Consider the following 22,457-nt stretch of genomic DNA (forward strand, 5'->3'; position numbering starts at 1 on the left):
CATCCTATTTAAGCAAAAGTGTAAACCCTCAGATGGGAAGAACTTAAGGGTGCTGTAGCTCAACCCTGTTTGGCGGCAGGCCTGTGCCCCAGGTCCTGCTCTGGTGTTTACATCCCTGGGTTGCTGTTTCAGGTCCCTGTGGCTTCCAGGCCTCAAGAGTGGGCAGGGCCTGGGGATGGCACCTGGATGGGAGGCCTGGTGTCCTGAATGGGCTGGTGAGTCATACCCTCCATGACGAAGTCTCTTCTCTGTCTCCTCACAGGGCCTGTGTTCTGCTTTTGGCCCTTCTAAGTGGACAGACATGTCTCAAGAGGGGGCTGCAGAGGGCTCCAGCACAGAGGACCCTGTTCTCAGTCCCCCACGCAGCTGTGGGCTTTTCCAGGAGGATGTGGAAGAAGCTAGCTCTGTGTTAGGCCTGGCACCAGACCTGCCAGGGGCGAGCGCTGAGGCCCAAGTTTGGGATGGCAAAGGGAAGAGGGGTTTTGGGGAGGGAGCCCATCAGGGTGCCAGCTCCCATGCTGGGCATACTCCTGGAGCCAGTCTGGAGGCTGAGGCCCACCTGGTGGTCCTGGAAATGCAAGCTGTGGAACAAAGCCAGGATTCAGTGCCCCGCCCCAAGCTCCACTTTGGTCTGCCTGCAGTGCCTGCACGGGGGAGGGCTCGGGCCTCCAAGAGGCTCCAGATTTCTCTGTACAACATCTTAAATGAAAGTTGGCCTGGGAATCTTTGTAACACGTCTGTGGGTCTCCCAGACAGAGCTTTGGTTGGCAGGGAGAGGCCAGCAGGGGTGAAGAAGGTGAGCTGCCGCAGGCCCAGAAAGGTTGGAGGAGGTGGGAGGAGTTCTCTAAGATATGATGGAAGAAGCCCTACCCTCAGCAAAGAGAAACCCCCCAAAAGGTCCCTGCCATCTTCACCAGGCCCAGCCCGTGTGAGGGCAAGAAAGAAAAGCAGAAAGAGTGAGGCCTGCTCAGAGGGTGGGCAGGGGGCCAGTGGCTTCTTGCAGCTCAGTCAGAGCCCTGGTGGAGCCAAACCCCAGTGTGTGGGAGGCCCCCCGCAAGGTGCCAACCAGGAGACCTTGGGAAGCCTTTACAGTTCTCTCTTTCCCAAGGACACTGGGCCTGGGCATGGAGATTCAGGTGGAAATTGTGTGGGATGTGCCTCAGGGACTAAGAAGGTAGAATATTTGCCCACTGTGGGGGGTGGGGCCCAGCCAGACAGCCCCTATGACCCTGTTGAGTTCCCACTGCCCAGTGGAGGGAAGTCCCTCAGGCCAGCTGCCCAGGATCCTCCACAGAGCCCTGCACTGTGCCTGGGAGTGTCTGGAAAGGCTTCCACGGAGCGGCGAGAAGCTGAGCACATCATGGGGGCCAGCGGAGATAATGGCCCTGTCGCCTCACACAACCAGAAGGAGCTGGAGGTCAAGGCCCAGACAGCGTCCAGGGGCAGGGCAGGGCAAGTCCTCTCGGCTCCCACTGACGCTCCCGCCAAATCCCGAGAGCCTGCAGCCAGTAAGGCTCGCTCAGCCCCATCCATGGGGCAGAGAAGATCCAAGTATGCTAAGTTGAGGAGGGTCCCAATGCCCTGTGCCCAGGACCAGGGCACAGACAGAAGCTCAGACAACTCCACCCAGGACCAGCCAGAGAAATCCAGCTCAGGAGGCTGCCCCAAACTGGTAAGTTGAGTCTGAGTGGTTGGGATAGGAAGGGCCAGGCCAGTTTCTCAACACCTTGCTTGGTGGTAAAATTTAGTAGAGCTAAAATAGGTGGGCTCTTTATGATCATAATCCCTCATGCCCATTTTATACACGACTAAACTGAGGCCCACCAAATCAGGAAAGAGAAAATAAACTACATTTGCTGTTATCTTGTGAGGGATTATTATCTTTTGGAGTTGGTAAGTCCTGGGTTCAAATCTTGCCTCTGTTCACTTCCTAGCTGAGTGACCTTGGAATATTTTTTAACCTCTCTTAAGTTTCCTCATCTATAAAAAAGGAATACTAATTCCAATTTAATGGGGTTGTTATGGGGATTAAATGAGATGATGGTATAAAATAATGTTTCTAGCACAGCATAAGGTACAAGTTAATTTATGTTATATTGGCTTTTTCTTTAGTGTCAACAATAGCCTTATAAGATAGGCATTGGTTCCATATTTCCAGATGGGGAAACTGAGACTCAGGGAGGTTCACAAACTTCTCCAAGCTCACACAGCAAGGGAGTCAGTGCCTGGCCATGTTCCCTGTATTCACTGCTTTCTTTTCCATTGTTCTTTTACTTCTAATTGTCAGTTTATTAATAATCATAGCTAACATGTTTATACACCAAAGGCAGAAGATGGCACTACCTGTTTTTGGTGTATACTTCTCACATAGTTGAATTTTTTATCACATTTATTGAATATGTATTGTGTGCTAGGTGCTTTTGATTGAATTTTCACATGAAGACCAGAGAGGTAAGGTAACAGGCCCCAGGTCACACATTTGGTAAATGATGGAGCCAGGATATAAATGCAGGCAGTCTGTGTTGAGAGCTCACTGCACTGCCTGCTTGTGCATATTCCCCGCTGGGGAGGATTACTACCGGGGAATATTACTACTATTACTATTCGTAATTGTACCAAACCTGCTTACCACGTGCTGGGTACTATACTAAGCACTTTATCTTCAATCTTTCTAATAACCCTATGAGGTAGATGCTGCTGATATATACCCATTTTACTGATGTGGACACTAAGGCTCAGAGAGGTGAAATGACTAGTTTAAAGCTTAACAGCCGATCAGTAGAACTGGCATAGGAACCTATGAGCTGCCTGTGTGATTTACCACTATTTGGTACTATAACTACATTAGAATGCAATTACATTGTCTTTGTAAGCATCACTCAAAAACATTAGTTTTTAATTTAAAAAATCCTAACATATGTTTATTATAGAAAATAAAGAAGAAATAAAAATCCCCAAAATGTCAACATTCAGTGCTATCTCATGTTGACATTTTGATATATGTCTTTTCGTCCATCTTTCATATTTATATATACAGAGGGTGCCAAAAAAATGTATACATGTTTTAAGAAAGGAAAAAACTGTATTAAAATTGTAATACTCAATGTATACCAATAACAAAAGATAAATACCAGTCACATTTGACTTCTGCAATTACCAGATATAGATATAGACCTACCTATATCTATATCTATATCTATTTTCTTCAACTAGAAGTGGGATCACGTGTGCCAAATTTTGTAACTTGATCTTTTTTGGTATTTAAAAACATTTTCACAATTAATTGTTAACACAGAATGAGGAAATCCCTTTGAATGCCTCCTGGCCCCATTGCCCTTTGCCTGGAGAGAACCACTATTAACGCTTAGCGTCTTGTCTCCTTTCTATGAACTTCTATACATAAATGAACACCGACATATTGTACCTTCTTATATATAAATAGGCTTATACTGTGCCTCATTGTTCTGGGACTTGTATTTTGTTTATTTTTCAAGCGCTGTAGTATTTGGAGATCTCTCCAAGTTGGTACATCTTGTTCTGCCAAATCTGTGCTTTCCCTGAGCCCTGCATCATAGCAGTTACAGGCATATTTGTCACAGCTACAGGCACTGCCAGGACTAGAGGATGGGCTGGGACTTCCTTTTCTCATTTCCACCCTCTGTAGTGTGTGGTTCAGAGCTCGAAGCCTGGAGGCCGACAGACTGGCATTCTGTTCTGGCTTTGCCTCTATCTGAATGACCTGGGCAAGTGGCTTCACCTTTCTGATATATCTCACAGGGTGGCGACGGGAACCAAGTGAGATGACACGTGCTTGACATTTAGCATTGGTGCCTGCTACAAGAAAAGTATTCAAAAACGTTACCTGCTATTGACATACAGTTTTATCCTGTGCTAAGTAATGCTGGGGTGAACCTCACTGAGCATCTGACATTAGTTATTTCACATTATTCCCCATTTCACATTAGTTATTTGAGCCAGGTGCCCAGGATCGGGATTCCTAGGTCCATACCATTTTGAGGAGCTTGTTTGAACTTGGTGGTGGCGCCAGGTACCCACTTGCCTTGACCAGAAGCAGCCCACGGCTGTTCCCTCCTCCAGGCCCCATCCTTGGCTCTGCGGCACAGCCTGTCTTCCCACAGCTTCCCAAATAACCCGTTGCCATAGCAACTGGTGCCAGCTGCAGGAGAAGAATCGAGGCTGGGCTGTGACAGGGACGGGCAGGTGGTTGAGGACAGGGCTGAGTTGGGCGTGGGCATAGTATCCAGCTGGTCTGGAACCCCTTCTAGGGCCCTGACACCTTCTCCTGTAGGCAGCCTGGCTTGTGCCGGGGAACAGACAGATGGGTTCAAGGGCAGGCCCTGTTTCTTACTACGGGGCAACTTTGGACAAGAGATGTCTCTTCTCTGAACCTTAAGTTGCTCCTGTATGGAATGGGGGAGTCGGCTGGACCCCAGGACTGCTGGCAATCTGGTATATGAGATTGGTTGTGTTGTATTCCTCTGGCTTGAAATAGAGACTCTTGATGGGGGGTGGGGAGGTGGGTTGAAACCCTGTTTCCTTCTCTGTCCTAGGCCTTGCAGTGGCCAGTGAGGTCTGAAGCTGTTTTGTGGGTCGGGTGACAGGGGATGTGGGCACGGCAACTCTGCCATTGCTACCTGCTCTGCCCATCACAACCCACAGCTTCCCAGGCTCAGGTGCCCTGCGTGGAGCTGCAAAGGTCAGGAGGTGTGTGAGGTAGGAGTGTCTTTCCAACAGATGGGCAACCTAGGAACAGCTCTTTTTCTTGAGTTTGTACTACATACAAAGAACTTCACCTACGTCATCATCTCATATTTAATCCTCACAATAGCCTTAAAAGTCAGTTTTAATACCCCTGCTTTGCCATTTAAGAAAACTGGGATACAGAGAAGTTAAGTGATTCACTCAGGGTCACACAGTGAGTGAGCGGTGCAGCCAGGATTTAAATCCAGGCCTAGGTGACTCCAGAGTCCATACGCTGAGCCAGGCTGCCAAAGGCCTGGCTAAGGGGTTTGGATTTTTATGGGACTTTATTAAAATTTGTTCAACAAGCGGGAGACAAACAAGTCACCAGAGTGTCGAGTTATAGACTAAAGCCCAGCAGACCCTGGATACCCAGAGGGCAACTGAATCTTCCCTGGGGAGAAGTGGGTGGGAGGGTTTTAAGGTAGGGTAGGCCAGAGGAGGGGGCTTTCTGAGCTGGGTCTGAGCAAAGGAAGTAGGCGTTCATCAGGCAGAGAAGGTAGGAAGGGCGTGGTAGGAGGAGAGCAGAGCATAGGCAAAGGAACAGAGTCAGGAGGCAGCTTGGGGTGTTTTAGGAGTGGAGCAGTTGGTGGGGTGGGGTCAAGACGGCAGGGGTGAGGTGGGAAAGATCAGCCAGGCTTGAATGGAATTGGAGAGACTGAAGTGTGGTCAAGTATCAGGAGAGCATTTCTCTTTCTTTCTTTCTTTCTTCTCTCTCTCTCTCTCTCTCTCTCTCTCTCTCTCTCTCTCTCTCTCTCTCTCTCTCTCTCTCTCTCTCCTTCCTTCCTTCCTTCCTTCCTTCCTTCCTTCCTTCCTTCCTTCCTTCCTTCCTTCCTTCCTTCCTTCCTTCCTTCCTTTTCTTTCTCTCTCTTTTTTTTTTTTTTTTTTAAAAAAAACCCTTTTATTTATTTAAGTGTGTTTTTCCAGGACCCACCAGCTCCAAGTCAAGCAGTTGTCTCAATCCAGTTGTGGAGGGCCCAGCTCATGTGGGGATCATGTGGGGCCCATGTGGGGATCAAACTGGCAATCTTGTTGTTAAGAGCACCACGCTCTAACCAACTGAGCTAACCGGCCACCCCAGGAGGGGATTTCTTGAGGGCAGGAGCCAAGGAGTCTTAACATCAGCATTTACAGAGAGAGCTTGCTGTGTTCCAGGCACTGTTCAAAGAGCTTTGAATAATGATAATGATCCTTGCATCAACACTATGAGGTAGATACTGGTATTATCTCCATTTTACTGATGAGAAAACTAAGGCACAGAGAGATTAAGTAACTTTCCCAAGATTACACAGATCCTGTTGGCAGCAAGTATCTGATTGCATGACTATGCCACAATTTATTGAGTCCAAGAGGACATTGCAATTGTTTGCAGATTTTTGCTATTATATATGGCGCTACTATGATGAACAGTTACGTATATGTTTCTTGGTGCATATGGGCAAGAATGTCTCCATGGAAACTTCCTGGGAGTGGAATTGCTAGGCTGTAGGGCAGGGGTGTCAAAACTGTGGCCCGCGGGCCAACTGTGGTCCACAATTCATTGTTAATTGGCCCGCAGCAAATTCCAAAAATATATTTAGTTTACTTAAATAAACCAGGTGAGGCAATATGTACTTCACCTCGAGTGAGTGGCCCGGCTGTATGTGTATTTTACCGCACATGGCCCTTGGTGAAAACCGTTGAAACAAGTTTGGACACCCCTGCTACAGGGTATACATACCTATACACATACCTGTACATAACTTTACTTAAACAGTACCAGGCATTTTCTGAAGTGGTCGAAACAGTTTACAGTCTCACCAACAATGTGTAAATTCCAGTAGCTTCACATTTTCACCAGCATTTGATATTATCAGACTTCAATTTTTGCTGAAGTGGGGATATGCTATGGTGTCTCAATGTTGTTTTAATTTTTATTTCCCTGTTACTAAGGAGAATCTTTGCATGCATTTTGATCATTCCTATTAGGTCTTTTGCCAAAAAAATTTTTAGTTAACTTTATTGATCTGGTCTGTAGTAGTTTATATATTCTCTCTCTCTCTCTCTCTCTCTCTCTCTCTCTCTCTCTCTCTCTCTCTCTCCCTTTCTTTTTGTCATTGCTTTTTTTAAATTAAAGTTTATTGGGGTGACTATTGTTAGTAAAGTTACACAGATTTCAGGTGAACAATTCTGTATTACATTATCTATAAATCCCATGCTATTACTTTCTAATTTAGTCATATCGTGGTCTGAGAATGGGATTTTTATCTGATATGGTAGCCATTAGACATTTGTGTCTATCAAACACTTGAAATTTGGCTAGTCCAAATTGAGATGCATTATCGGTATGAAATACACACCACATTTCAAAGACTTCATAAAAAAAGGTAAAAATCTCATTACTGATAGTTTTTATATTGATTACATGTTGAAATGATAATACTTTGGATATGTTGAATGAAACAAAATATAAAATTTATTTCACTTTTTCCTTTGTACCTTTTTAAAATGCGGCTACTAGAAAACTTAAAAGTACACATATGGCTCATGTTTGTATTTCTGTTGGGCACTGCTGGTCTAAAAAATACTAATCTTCTGAAATTTGTTGTTTTATGGTGCAGGCTGTGCTTAATTTTCATATATGTTACATGTCTATGTATGAAAGAATCTATATTCTCTACTTGTTAGGAACAGTGTTCTATATATGTATGCAGACTAAGCTTGTCAGTTGTTTTCATTGAATCTTTTCATCCTTATTGACTATTTTGTCAGCTACATTTCTCAATAGTTAAGAGATACATGAAAATTTCTTGGTATAATATGATTTGTCTTTTTTCTGGTAGTTTTTTTTCAATTTTTGTTTTATATTTTTTGAGATTATATTATTAGATGCTTACCAATTTAGAATTGTTACAGCTTCTTGGTGAAACTGCTTATCACTATGTAGTAAGGTCTTTGCCGCCAGTTATTTTTTTTGCCTTAAAGTCTGTTTTATCTGATATTAATATAGCTACAAACCTGTATTTTGGTTGGTAACTGCCCATTCCATTTCTTTGCTCTCAATCTTTTGGCATTGTTGTATTTTAGAACTGGGTCTTATTTTGTAATTGGGTTTTCTTTTTTTTTAAGGTCCGATAATTTTTGTATTTATCTGAAGTATTAATCCTTTTACATTTGTTGTAGTTACTGATTTTTTTAAATTAAATTTATTGGGGTGACAATTGTTAGTAAATTTACATAGATTTCAGGTGTACAATTCTGTATTACGTCATCTATAAATCCCATTGTGTGTTCACCACCCAGAGTCAGTTCTCCTTCCATCACCATATATTTGATCCCCTTTACCCTCATCACCCACCCCCCACCCCCTTACCCTCTGGTAACCACTAAATTAGTGTCTGTGTCTATGAGTTTTTCTTTCTCATTTGTTTGTCTTCTTCTTTTGTTGTTTTTGGTTTATATACCACCTATCAGTGAAATCATAGGGTTCTCTGCTTTTTCTGTCTGACTTATTTCACTTAGCATTATTCTCTCGAGATCCATCCATGTTGTCACACATGCTCCTATATCATCTTTCCTTAACGCCGAATAGTATTCCATTGTGTATACGTACCACAACTTCTTTATCCATTCATCTATCGAAGGACATTTTGGTTGTTTCCATGTCTTGGCCACCGTAAACAAAGCTGCAATGAACATTGGAGCACACGTGTGTAGTTACTGATTTATTTGAATATATTCCTACTGTCTTAGTTTGTGCTTTGCATAGATCCTGCATTTTCTATACTTCTCCCCTTTTATTTCCTCCTTTTAGATTGATTATTTCTATTTCTTTTTCTCCGTCTAATAGTTTGGAAGTTTTCTATGCCTTGTTTATATTCTTTTGGTGGCTACTTCGGAAATTTTAACACGACTACCTAACTTATCAAAGTATAAAGGTAGTTACTATCTTTATCTTCCTCTGAAATAATATAAGGAACTTGGAATGCTTTAATTCCAAGCATGAACCTTCCCAATTTATGTGCTGCTATTATCCAGTGAATTGGTCCTGTTATTTTCTTATCCCACAAATTACACACTGTTATGATAGTTTCATAAATCAATGTTTGTTTACATTTAACAACATGTTTATCATTTTCTTTGCTCAAAATTCCCCCTTGCATCTCAGCTTTTCTATCTCGGATCATTTTTCCTTCCTGCTGCCTCAAATTCATCCTTTAACGTTCTATTTACTGAGAAGAATTAAATTATGCAGAAAAACAATGACCTCGGTTTTCTCTATATTTTTATTGTATCCTCATTCTCAAAAATGATTTTGTCTAGGTCCACAATTGGTAGATATTTTCTTTAATCGTATTGTAAATATCATTCTACCTTGTTTTGCCTTCCATATTACTATTGAGAAGTTAGTTTAATTGCCATTCCTTTATAGGTAAAACATCTTCTGGTGAGAGGCATTATAACATAGTGGTTAAAGATGTGGCCTCTGCAATCAGACTTCCTGGATTTAAATCTTAGCTCTTTGGTTTACTAGCTGTATGACACTGGGCAAGCTGATTAACCTCTCCGTGCCTCCGTTTCCTCTTCTGTAAAATGGGGGCAATAATAATACCAGTATCTAGCTCGTAGGGTTGTGGTGAGGATTAAATGAACTACCATGTAAAGCATTTAGAACAGTGGTAGCACATTTACAGTGCTATTAAAATGTTAGCTATTATTTTTTCTATTGATGCTTTTAGGATCTCTTTATCATTGGTGTTGAGCAGTTTCACTATGATGTGTCCAGAGATGTGGATTTACTTTTATTTATCCTGTTTGAAATTCACTGAGCTTTTTGAATCTGTGAATTGTTGTCTTTTAGCAATTCAGGAAAAATTTTAGTCATATATCTTCAAATACTGCCTCTGCCCCATTGTCTCTCCTCTCTCCTTCTGGAACTTTAGTTAATTAGTCCTTTTCACTCTATTTTTGACTGTTTCACAGTCTCTGTGCTGTGAATATATTCAATAATTTATTTAAATGTCTTCTATGTCACTAATTTCAGCAGTGTCTAAATGCTGTAGAAGCCTGCATATTGAGTTTTTAATTTTAATTATCATCATCATCATATTGTTCATTTCCAGAAGTTGTGTTTGGTTCCCAACCAAATTTGCTTGATCATTTAAAAAATATTTTTTTTTTGCTTTTCGCGCATATGTTTGACTCCTTTTATTTTGTTAAACATATTACACATACATGTTTTGTATTCTGGTCTTCTAAGTCCAGTATCTAAGGTCTTTGCTGGTCTGATTGCTGCCTGTTGTTTGGAGCTTCATAACGTTGCTGTATGGACCCAAGGCAGGGGCCAGTCAAAAGGTTTTAAACTCTGAAGGACTAGTCTTAGTATTTTTCCTGCTTTCCTTCCTGGATGTCCCATTTTCTCCCCTCTCCCCTTCTCAATGTACTTTTTTGAAAGTCTGATTCATTTCCATGGTTTAAAAAAAAAAAGTGAAAAGTCTCCTTCCCAGCTCCCAGTCCTTTTCCTATTGATAGCTCGGTTATTAGGTCCTGGTGGATACTTCCTGAGATATTTTAGGCAGATTCAAGCACATAACACATTAAAAATTCTTTTTCTCTCTTTTTCATGCAAATGGTAGCACACAACACAAATTGTTCGGAGCTTGTTTTTTAGTTAAAAACTATGTTTCCGATTATAAAAAAAATACGTACGTGGTCATTTTGAATAACATAAACACTCAAGTGTCTACAAGTGGAAAGCCAAAGTCCCCCTGGAATTTCATTCCCCAGAGATAACCACTATTGCGCATCTATAAATATATGTTTACATAAGTGGGCTTATGTAACAGACACTATTCTATTTTTTTTTCTTTTTCTCCTAATAGTATGCTATGACATCTTTCCACATCAGTCAGTACTTTTGCATAGCTTAGCAGTTAAGTGCCTGGGTTTTGGAGTCAGACAGAACTAGGTTCTAATCCTAGCTCTGCGGCTTAGTAGCTATGGGACTTTTCAGAGCATCTCTGCGCCTCACTTCCTTTATCTGTGAAATGGGGGTAGAAATTGTACATACCTCATGGTGTTGTTCTGAGATCTTTGTGAGATCACATATGATATGCTTCCTCCAGAGCCAGCTATCTTAGAAGCCACTGGTGAATGGTGGTTTTTATTATGACTCACCCTTTTTTAATGGCCACATAGAATCCATAGTATGATGGGTCACTGTTTATTAACCATTCCCCTTTGATACACATTAGATTGTACTCAATTTTGGGGTTATACATGCCAACCCTGAATGTACATCTTTCACTTCTCTGTGAGTGTCACCTTGTGAGTTCCCTGCAGTGGGATGACTGGGGCTTCTGGATTCTAATCTCTGCATCTTCTTTTCTCTCCAAGGAGGAACTGAAATTGCCCTATGGAGTGAAGCATGTGTGTTACGTAGGTTTTTACTTTTTATTACTGCCCTTTTTCCTCCCTCCCCTTAGGTCTGGTGGTGTGTGTGTGTGGGGTCTTCCACAGTAGAGGCAATCCCAGCCCTCCACCCCCACCCCCACCCCCGCCTGCCCTCCTTCAGAACATCCCAGTGCCCTCCACTCCCTTTGGTGCCGAATCTCAGACTTCCTGTTCCCCCCAGACCATGGAACTTGACCACTCATGATAATTCTTTCAAGGATTAGCTTTCAGATCCATCTGCTTTCAAAACAGTTCCCTGTGGTGAAAGAATCCAAACATACTTAAAGTGGGATAAAAGCCTAAAGAAAGCAAGGGAAAGAGAAAGAGAAAGGGAAATCTTGTTACCACTTCCCAGCTTCTACCAATCTTGGAAAGGTTCAACTGCAAGACTCAAAGTTAACACAGCTTCCTGGCAGCCATAGCAAAAAGGGGACAAGGCTAGATTCTTTAGCTCATCAGAAGACTGACACCCACTCTGCACCTTGGAGTGGTCATGAAGGGCTTTCTCTCAGGGGCGATAGTGGAATGGTCAGCAGCCTTTCAGAGGGGAATGAACGTTTTTGCCATGTGGTTGCTTTAGGGGAGGGAGGGGCAAAGAGCAAGTTAGTGACCCCTGAAAAGGAGTATGACAGAACTTTGGGGGAGTGGAGGGACTCAGAATAGAATATGTGCCCCCTGATGAGATACATCTCTAGTCAGGAGGGTAAAAACGGTCCAGTTAACTCTGAACGTGGCTGGGAGTGAGAGGAAGATGAAAGGATGGGAATGAAGACAGGCCCTCCTCCTGGGACACAGGCCAGACAGAACTACTATGTGCCAGGCCTTTTGTAGGCATTGGGAATACAGTGGGGATGAAGACATACAAATTCCCTGTCCTCGTGGAGCTTACAGCCCAGTGGGGGAGAGCAACATAAACAATTACAGGTCAGGTGAGCACTCTGAGGGGAAGAGCCGCCATCCACTGCTCAGTTCTAAAATACTCTTCTCCCCCTGCAGCTTGGTTCCGGGGCAGTGATCCACCTCCTGGGGGCCATCAGTCATGGCCAGGCAGGGGAGCTGCAGCCTTCAAAGCTGGAGGCTCTGGAGAATATGATGGAGGTCAGCTCAGCCTCACCTGCCAAGAGGTGTAGAAGGAAGGAAAGGCGTGTGGCCAGGGGCCCCACTAGGTGCCAGGTACACAGCAGGTTTTTTACATAGGTGATGTCATTTAATCCTTCATACTTGATTCACAGAGATGCCACTGCAGCCCAGAGAGGTGCTGTGACTTGCTCATGGTCACACAGGGCGCAGTAGCTAGAGGCGGGGTTAGACCCCCACCTGGCTGGCTGGCCTGGGGATTTGCGGCTCTGATGAGTCCAGGAGCTTGTCGGGAGCAACAGAGGGGTAGGGCCTCCAGTGCATTTGGAGAGGGAGCAGTTGCCCACCTTTGCTGCTGGCCGACCAGCATGTCGTGTCATCCCACGTGCCTCTAGTTGCCTCCCTCAGGAGGGACAGCATGGGGCTCTGGGGCCCACTCTGACCCCTTGCACCATTTGAGGAGTCACTCCCTGACCCCCAGGGACCCCACCTTCTCCTCCACGTCCCCTTTCTCTTGCAGGAGAGGCTTCCTGTTCAGAAGGCCCATGCTGAAAGTCCAGGGGTGAGTGCTTCTGCGCCTGCCGTGTGGCCTCCCTCGCTGGAGCATGGCTCAGGAAGAAAGTGGGAGTGGGGAGGTGACGGGGAAGTAAAGTCCCCGTGGGGCTGGGAGGCTGGGCCCAGAGACAGTCTCAGCTCCTTACTTCTCCCCTACAGTTTGGTCCCGTCGATGCTGCCGAGAAGAAGCCTGGTGAACTGGACGGGGGAGAGGAGACAGGTGAAGGGCAGAGGAGCCTACCCTTCAGCAGCTCCGTGTCTTCTGGGGACTGGTGGGGACTGGAGGACACACAGCTCCTGGCCCCAGTCCCTCCCTGCCTGTAGTCCTTCCCCAAAGGACTGCTGGCTGCCTGGGCACTACTCCCAGACAGATGGCGGGGTAGGAGTGTGGGGGGTGGCTAGGTCCATGAAGGTGGGACCCCTCCCTTGCCTGCCTAAGCCCCTCAGCATCAAGTCACCCCCTGCTCTGCCCCTGAGTATCCCCTGGGGACCCGTGATGTTTTTTTCTCCGCACAGCTCAGCTTCAGCCCCAACAGGATGTTGAGGTTCGGTACACTGTGGTCCGTGCCATGCAGGAGGTGCTGTTGAGTCGGTAAGGTCTTGTTCCCCACTTCCCTGGCATCCCTGACGTCCCAATGGGCTGCCCTCACATACCACCACCTCCCAGGGCCATGCCATGTTCTAAGGGCGTCTGTGTGTATGACTAACCCATTTTGTAGCCGTGAGGTCACTTGACCATGCAAAGAGTTAGAAGGGAGCTGAAATTTGACCCTAAGCCTCTCTGGCTTCAAGGTCATGCTTTCCCATTAAGCCACTGCAGCCCTCAGCGTCTGCTCAGGTCCTCGTGGATGTCACCCACAGCAAATGTTTTCAGACATAATGGAACTCTGTACTGGGAGCATCTCAGAGATCTAAGCTGCGAGCTCTCATTACTAATAGTGAGACCAAGGCCCAGAGAGGGCAGGAGTTTACAAAGGCCACACAGCAAGTCAATGGCAGATTCAGGTTACAGCTAGGGCCAGGCTCCATCTCCTGCCCTGACTGATGCCTTACCCTCCCCTCAGGCTTTCTCCCCTCCATACATTCCTCAGTTCCACTGGCCAGGAACAGAGCATGGGCTGATACCTTGCTTTGCCACTGACTGTGGCCTCGGGCAAGAGCCTGATCTTCTGTGAGCATCAGTTACCCTTTTCTGTAAATGGAGAATGATAATACTTCTTCCCCACAGAGTTGGGGTGAGAATGGGTTCATGCAGGAAAATGCCCAGAATAGAAACTGGAATCGGCCCAGACCCTGCTCCCCGCCCATCTCCCTCCCGCGTGCGCTGAGTGCCTGGATAATCTCACGGTTCAGTGCCATGGCCCTGCCCGTGTCCCCACAGCCTTCGGGAGCGCCCAGACCTGGTGCTGAGTGAGGAGGAAGTAGAGGACATTGCTTTTGGCATTGAGGCAGCCCTCTTTGACCTGATACAAGCCACCAACTGCCGCTACAAGACCAAGTACCGCAGCCTGCTCTTCAACCTGCGTGACCCCAGGAACCCTGTGAGCGGGACTTTGGGCTGGAGCACAAGGCCCAGGCAGGAGGCCCGGTGGGGGTTCTCGGAGCGGGGTGGTGCAAACCCTGCCTCTGCCCCTGCAGGACCTGTTTGTCAAAGTGGTTCACGGAGATGTCACTCCCCATGGCCTGGTGCGGATGAACTCTATCCAGCTGGCCCCCCAAGAGCTGGCCCGCTGGCGGGACCAGGAGGAGAAAAGGGTGAGCCGTTGGGTCAAGTCAGGATAGGCGACAGAGTGTAGCAGGGAGGGGGTGTAGAAGGGGGAGGCCTGCGGAGGGAACAGGGAGATGCAGGCAGAGCAGAGTGAGGAGGAAAGCCGTGAGACAAGGGGAGCATAAGACAGACAGACAGAAACAGGAACAAGGAAACGGAAAGAAACAGCAGGCAGGCAGAGAGTCAGAGAGACCCTCTCCACCAAACACATTAGGAAAAGAGGCAGAAATGAAAGGGATTAGGGCTGGAGAGCTCAGTAGAGAGGTGACACCCTGAGAGGTGTCTTCTTTCACTTGTTTTTCTATGGAGCAGGGTTTTGGGGGTGGAAGGGAACTGGGGATGATGGGCCCTGAATCCGGACTCCAGACTCGTCATCCACCACCAATGGGGACTAGACCCCCTGGGGTGCCTCATTCCAGCCTCAGAAGCCCCAGAAAAGGCTGGACGTCTCCTTGGCGTCTCAGGCTGGGTGAGGGACCCCCACAGTCCCTACCCTTCAGTTACATGCCCACATACCCTGTGTCATGGGTCTCCCCCTGCCTAGGAACCGCTCAGGGGCAGAGAAAATGTGGACACCACGCAGGCTTTGGGGATGTTTGTGCAGTGGTTTGCAGCCCAGTGGGAGTGGGAGGGACTGATGAAGGGAGAGGGGCCAGGGGATGGGGTGGGCGCTAAGGCTCCTGTTCTGGAAGACACTGGGCTGATTAGAATGAATAACTAGAATCCATGAGGCGAACCCGTTCGCTCACTCTAGGCTGAGCTTCTGTCCAGGCACTGTAGGGGACCAGGGGGCAGGGCCAGGCCCATAATTTGTGGGGTCAGTGCTGAATGAAAATGTGGGGCCCTTTGTTCAACAACAGCTTTAAGCATGGGGTCCTTCTAAGCGCAGGGCCCAGTGCAGCTGCAGAGCCCACGCCCAGGAAGCCTGCCAGGAAGGATAGAACCTCTGTCTTCTGGGGGCGGTTAAAAAGGGAGAACAGGCTTTCAGGAAACGTTTCAGATGGGATGACATTGCTCAACAGGAAGAATCAGGAGTAGCCTTTACTATGAGCCGGGCTCCGGGCTAAGCACTCCACATAGGCTGTTTGATACATGCTCTTAACTGAATTCCTAGAGAACAGATAAACTGAGGCTTAGAGCAGAGAAGTGCTTGCCCAAGGCCACACTACCTTGTGGGTCTTTATTAATAGCCCAGCTGGCACTGTTTCGACTACACCACTTTCTTCCCAGGACGGAGGGTGGGGTACAGTCAGAAGCACATTGACTTGTGGGTGAAGGCGAAGTTCAAGAAGGCTTCCTGGAGGCAGGGGGCAGGGCTTCTGTTGTAGAGTGGAATATGGAGAGGCAGAGCTGAGGGTGGAGGCCTTTCCAGGTGAGGGGAATGGCAAAAGTAAAAGGGCTGGATGGAAGGGAACCACCGGAGAGGGGCCTCAAGGGAGGAATGTGAGCACTTCTGACCCCGGGTGACCTTGGGCTGCTCTACCCGCCAGGGCCTGGAGATCATTGAGCAGCAGCAGAAGGAGCCATGCAGCCTCCCAACCTCCAAACTGACCCACAAGGGTGAAGTGGAGATCCTGCGGGACACGGACCAGATGCTGACCTTGGAGGATCTGGTGGTAAGTGGGAACCTGCCCTGGGGCCAGGCAGGGCCTGTGCCCATGATCGCATTCCTCACCTTACCAGCCGTGTGGCCTGGGGCAAGTCCCCTGACTACTCAGACCCACTGTAAAGCTGGGTGATGATCATTACCACCCAGGATCAAGGTGAGTGTGGGGCAAGACAGCCCCGGGCACAGGGCCTGGCAACGCCTTCTCAGTGCTGGTCCCCCTCCTTGTGGCCTAACCCTCAGGGACCCCATGTGAGTGGTAGAAAGTCCTATCACCGCATTTCCCCCCAACTGCAGACATTCTGATAAGATCCCCAGTTGGGAAGCGGGAGGACCTGCTCGAGGCAGCGACTTCGTGTACGTAAGGAAGAGACCTGCTGTATTGGGCAGAAGGACGTATGTGTGCTCCAGACAGGGAGCCGCCCAGAGTGCAGGGCAGGCAGTGCAGTCTCCTCTTGTCGCTGGGGATGTGCCCCATCCTCTCGTCCGCCCTGCTGCTTCCTCCTGCTTGGCCCTCCATCTTGCTCACGGCCTGACAGTGTAGTTCAGCAGCCTTCCAGTCAAATGGTCCCCTCGTCTCAGCCAGCCTCCGTCAGAACTCCCCCTGGGCTCCCTTCAGCCACTCTCAGAAGGCAGCGCTGGCTTTTGGTGGGTGTTCTGTGGGGCAGATGTTCACCCCAGTCTAATCAGCTGTGTGTCCAGGACAGGGAGTGCAGGGCAGGCTCCTTGAGCCATGTTCACTGGGGAAATGGCAGTGAAATGACAAGAATCCCTGCTCCCCCCAACCAGTATCCAGGCCAATAACCAGGACAGCTGCCTATGCAGAGGAGCCCTTGGGGGTGTGGCTGCTCTCCAACCCAAACCAATCTGTATTCACTGAATAAATTGCATGGACGTGTTAGGGGAGGCGCTAAGGAGACCTGGAGAGAAGAGGGAGGAAGAGTGAGGAAAGGGAAAATGACACATAACAATCTTTACTCCTTATTGCACACGTGCCATGTATCCCTTTTACAAACAGTGGCCCATTCAGATCTCGCGATGACCTACAAGGTAGGTGATGCCAGTTTCCTGGACAAGGAATCTGAAGCCATTCGTCCAAGGTCAGCTAGTTGGCAGAGCGGGGAGCTGAGATTTGAGGCCAGGCTGATTCCAAAGCCTTAGTGAGCCTTAGCACTACTCTGGAGGTGGTTTATAGGTTTATAGGGTTTTATAGGTTTATAGGGCTCGTAGGGTTTTAAAATCTTAAATCTTCCTAAAGCAATGCTTGTTTTGTGTTTAAAGCTGTTTCTATTATGAGGAAGAAAGGTGATTTGGCAATGGGCATCAAGAGTCTTAAAAATGTTCATTCTCCCCCATCCTGTCATCTGCTTCTGAGAAGTTATCCTAAGGGAATAATTGAAAGTTTAGGAAAATACTTTCTGCCCAAGGATGTCCTCAGTACCACTGTGGTCGTGAAAACCCGGGAATGACCCATCACCTAGCAACAGAAGTGGCGTGTACGTTACCATCCACCCCATCCCGGGACTGTAGTACATGGCGAATGCCTCTGCTCTAATTCATGGACAAAATGAGGTCGTTTCATTATGCTTCGCTTTATTGCGCTCCGCAGATACTGCATTTTTTTTCGAATTGAAGGTTTGTGGTAACCCTGTGTCAAGCAAGTCTATAAGCACTTTTTTCCAACAGGCTCAGGTGATGGTTAGCATATTTTAGCAATCAAGTACTTTTTAATAAAGGTATTCTCATTGCTTTTTTTAGACATAAGGTTACTGTACCCTTAACCAACTATAGTAGAAACATAACTTTCATAAATGTACCAGGAAACCCAAACTTTCATGTCACTCACTGTATTGTGGTATTCTCTCTATTGTGGTGGCCTGGACACGAATCCACAAAATCTCTTAGGTATGCCTGTATGGGTTGAATGTTTGAGCTTAGCTATTTTAGTAAAAGGACCCCCAAACTCCAGTGTATGGAATAACTATTATAAAGGAATATACAGAATAGCGACGGCTGTCTCTGAGGGGTGGGGACAAGGGGTGCTTATTTTGTAATTTTTCTATATTTTCCAAATTTTCTTTAACAAGGTCATAGTACTTGAGTAACAAAAGAATGTATTATTGGGAAACTAAAACCACATCCCTGACCCTCCCTACTCATGGAGGACTCCCGACTTCCCCAGCTACCTGACAAGTCCCTATCTCTTCCTGTGTCTGCCAGGGGCCCATGGTGTCTACAAACTGCCGCCCGCTGGCCCCGCCTGCCATGTCCAAGGACCCCACGGAGCAGCAGGAGCACCACTTCCTAGACCCCTATTCCTGCAAGGGTAGGGGAGCCGTGGGGGTGGTGGGCAGGCTGGGGCTGAGTGTGCGGGGTGCAGCAGTAACAGGGATGCGTGACCTCGGGACAGGGTGGCAGGGTGGGGGTGCCTGTGCCCCAGGTCACCGTGAAAACAACCTGCTTCAAACCCTGGCTCAAAAGGCCAGGGCTGGCTTCAGTCCAGCTGCCGGCCGGCCGTTTCAGCTGCTGCCTCTGCTGTTTGCAGACAGGAAGCCCTCATGTGAGCTGCCAGCCTCCTCCATAGCCACCAGGGGTGTGGAGGACAGTGTCTTCCAGAGAGCCCCAAACCCAGCCCCAGTGTCCTCTCCAGAGATGCCTCAAATCGGGGAGAAACCTCCTATAGAGTCCCAAAACAGGTATGGGGCTGGGTACAGGGAGACTGGGGAGCCCACTCACTAGGGCAACAGACCCAGTATGGGCTTTCCTTTCTATATAGCCTTGGACAAATCTTACCTCTTCCGTGGGTCTCAGTTTCCCCATCTGTGCGATGGAACCATCCCGGCCTACTGATTCCCCCCTGCAAAAGGCCATGCCTGCACTAGTGTTTTAGCACCCACAGTAGAGACACAGGACCTTCTCCAAAGAGTAAGGAGATGCTGGGTGAAGACCTGATGACCTACTCTTCCTGATCCTATCTCTGTCTTTCCCTCTAGGCTCCAGGTGCTTGCTGGACCCACAAAGGCCCTGCCCAGCCAGCCGCCTTGGGAGGGGGCTGTGGATATGTTCTCCATCAAGCGGTTCCGGGTGAAGGCCCAGCTGGTCTCAGGACACAGCTGTCGGCTCATCATGGTATTCCTGCCCTGCTTGCCAGGGACTCCCTCATACTGACCAGCCTGGTCAGCTACTCACATCCCCATTGATTGATTCATTCACTCATTCTAAAACAAGTCATTGGCACCCTCTCTGTGCCTGGCCCTGTGCTGGGCATGGACTCAAATGAGATGCCAGTCCTACTCCTGCAGACACACATATGGGTAAAAGACATGGGTAACCTAAGGCATAAAGCAGGAAGGGCCCAGGAGTAGGGGTCTGTGCCTCTCCGGCCCAGAGGAGGATTTTAGGAGTGATTGTTGAGTGACTAATGATCAGCTAAAGTGTGGGCCGAGTGCAAGAGGTTTGAGGAGGGAGTGAAGGCCTTCTGAGAAGTTGGAAGAGATTGACAAGGATAGGCTGTAGGCCTCCAGGGGCAATTGGGGCTTCCTGGGCGCCACAAGGGGTACTTATAGACTGCCTGCCCATCCTCTTTGCTGCAGGCTGTGGCCTCCAGCTGGTTGGTATTCAGTCGGCACTAAGTGGGTGGGAATCTGGGGGGCTGACTGGCCATTGCTACCCGCCCCCAGGCCCTGCCGGAGGTGATTCGCTCAGCTGGCTGCATTCCCTCCAACACCATATGGGACCTTCTGGCCAGCATCCAGCCAGCTGAGGCCAAGGTAACCACCCACTCCGGGGCACCATCTCTTCTCCTAGCACCACACCCCCAGCCCTGTGCTCCCTTTCTCCACCTCTGGATATCCGGGTCTAATTCCCACTGTGACTGCAGGATCACTGTGTGACCCTGGGGAAGTCCCTCTGTTTCCTTCTCCAGAAAATGGGGACACACTTCCTCACAGGGTTCTTAGAGGTTTGGATGAGACCAGGGATGTTCGTAGGAGCAAAGGATGACTGCTCCTAAATTTGCTGTCTTTCCTACAACTGCAGGATGTCTGTGTGGTCAGACTGTACCCACAGGGGGCTCGGGACACCCAGAACTGCCACCTGCTCTACTCTTACCTCAACAATAAGCAACAGCACGGCCTGGCAGCTGTGGAACACATGAGGGTGGTCCTACTGCCCCTGCCTGCCTTCCAGCCCCTGCCCGCCAGACTGCGCCCTCTGGGAGGCCCAGGTGAGTGTCCCGATTGCCATACCACACCCTCACTTGGTGACCAGATGGAGCGTTGTTGACACATTCACCCGTGTCTCCATGGAGGCAAGCATGTCTCAGAAGGGAACTCCTGAGACAGGCAAATGTGATAACAATAACGATAATTCATCCTCGTATATTGTTTACACGTTCCAGACAGTGTTCTAAAAGCTTATTTACATTAATTCATTTAGTCCTCAAAATAACTCTAGCAGAATGGTACTACTAGTTTCTTCATTTTACAGATGAGGAAGTTGAGGTAGGGAGAAAGCAGGTGACTTGTCCAGAGTCACATGGCCAATCAATAACCGAGCCTGGCTTCACACCCAGGCAGCATGGCTGCAGAAACTGGGCTCCTAACCACCACACTATACTTACTCTCTCTCCAGTTAGGCCTCCTGAGTAGAAACTCATGGGGCAGCCACATTTGACACAGACACAGCAGGACAGAGGCAGGACCTACAAACAGTTGACTAAAAGCATCACCTAAGGTAGAAGGAAGGATGTTTTCTCCACAGCTGTACTGGGCCAAGCTTGGCCTTGTGCATGGAAACCTTCCAGGGTGTAGCTCCAGGAAAGCTCCTGGGGGTGGGGTGGTGGTGGGGATTCATGGGGTAGATTGTACCCATTCCTGAGCTGAGCACTTAGCCTTTCTGGGCTGCCTGTTCTGGCGACAGTGAGGTAGACTGAATCCATAGAGTCTGAATCCACCATGCCTACCCTCGGCCAGGTGAATCCTTTTCCACACTGAGAGCAAATCTTTCGAGACAGATTCACCCTCCCACTTTTCCCAGCATCTCATGAGCCTCAATCTCATTGCTGGAAAGCTCTTCTTGAAGCGGGGGCGTGGAATCTAACCTGCAGACCTCCTGCCACAGCCAGAATGCAGCTTCTGGGGGCTACGCATTCTCTCCTACCAGGCCTATGGTCTCTCCCCTTCTTTCCCCAGGCCTTGAAACTACTCACTCAAGCTTGCTGCTGGCGGTGCTGCTCCCCAAGGCAGCGCTTCCAGACACAGCAGAGTCCAACCTCTTGTTGGGGAAGGTTCGCAAGATGGTCTCCTTCAACAAAAAAGTGGAGATGAGATGCTACCATCCGGATGACAGGGGGCTGGATGTGGCCATGAAAGGCTCCCCTCCCCCAGAGGGTACCCGGGAGCAGAGCCAGGGAAAAGACAGCCTGGCTCCCAGGGGAATTTGTGCTTGGCAGAGGCCCCACAGAGGCAGGGGGAGAGTGTGGGAAGAGCCTGAAACCTGGCAGGGTCCTGGGCAAGGGCAGTGGCCCCCCAAACCAGACTATTACCAGTCCTGGCATCCCTATTCAGCAGCACCAGCCAGCCATTTTCAGCACCTCCACAGGGCCTCCTGTCCCTACCAAACCCTGTTCCAGCATCTTGAATCCTTGGTGACCATGAGCTGCCAGCTCCAAGCCTCACTGAAGTCCCCAGGCCAGGAGCTGGGGGGACTTCAGTTCCCCCAGGCCCCTGTGCCCCTGGAATTTTGGGCCTCTTTTGCCAGCCTCTTGCAGCTCCAGAGCTCTTTGGCCCAGCCCCTGACTCCTCTTGGGGGCCTATAGATGGAGCTGGCTCTGAATGTCCCCTCCCTAGAGAGATCTGACCCTCATGACCCACCACAAGAGAGGCTTTGATTCTCTCACCAGTACTGAACCCTGAACTGTTCCAGAGAGAGATGGGCCAAGGGGGGGGGGCAGCTCAACCCATCTGCCCTGTTTGAGTTTCCTGTTCTGCAGTCTGCTTAGTGTTGACTTTTGGTTCAATAAAGAATTTGACGAAGTTGAGACTGCATCTGCTGGGTGGGCCAGGGAGACCCTGGATCTGGCCAGGTGTGGGTTGGGGTGGGTTTGTCTGAGTTTCTGTGCAATAATGTAGCATGGATAGTGCTGCTTTGCCTGGGGCTGGAGTGAGCTCCTAACAGCAGCTACAGTTGTACAGCACCTCAGTGTGGGTTGTACCTCCTGAGAACTGAGTCTGGGGACTGACGCTTGAACTCACTGCC

At 48.4% G+C, this 22,457-nt stretch overlaps 1 protein-coding gene across 1 annotated transcript; it reads left to right on the top strand.

Moving 5' to 3' along the window:
• Positions 1-301: 301 nt before the first annotated feature.
• On the top strand, positions 302-22,058 carry SPOCD1 (SPOC domain containing 1; the record flags this gene model as incomplete). Its single annotated transcript, XM_081058059.1, is given in 16 exon segments — positions 302-1,672; positions 11,137-11,178; positions 12,190-12,366; positions 12,791-12,832; positions 12,985-13,045; positions 13,342-13,417; positions 14,207-14,366; positions 14,464-14,580; positions 16,084-16,209; positions 18,420-18,525; positions 18,745-18,895; positions 19,193-19,328; positions 19,880-19,969; positions 20,238-20,424; positions 21,392-21,909; positions 21,912-22,058. Coding segments are annotated over 16 exon segments (3,507 nt in total).
• Positions 22,059-22,457: the final 399 nt, after the last annotated feature.

Source organism: Rhinolophus hipposideros (assembly GCF_964194185.1).
Source record: "Rhinolophus hipposideros genome assembly, chromosome: 8".
NCBI classification, from domain to species: Eukaryota; Metazoa; Chordata; class Mammalia; order Chiroptera; family Rhinolophidae; genus Rhinolophus; species Rhinolophus hipposideros.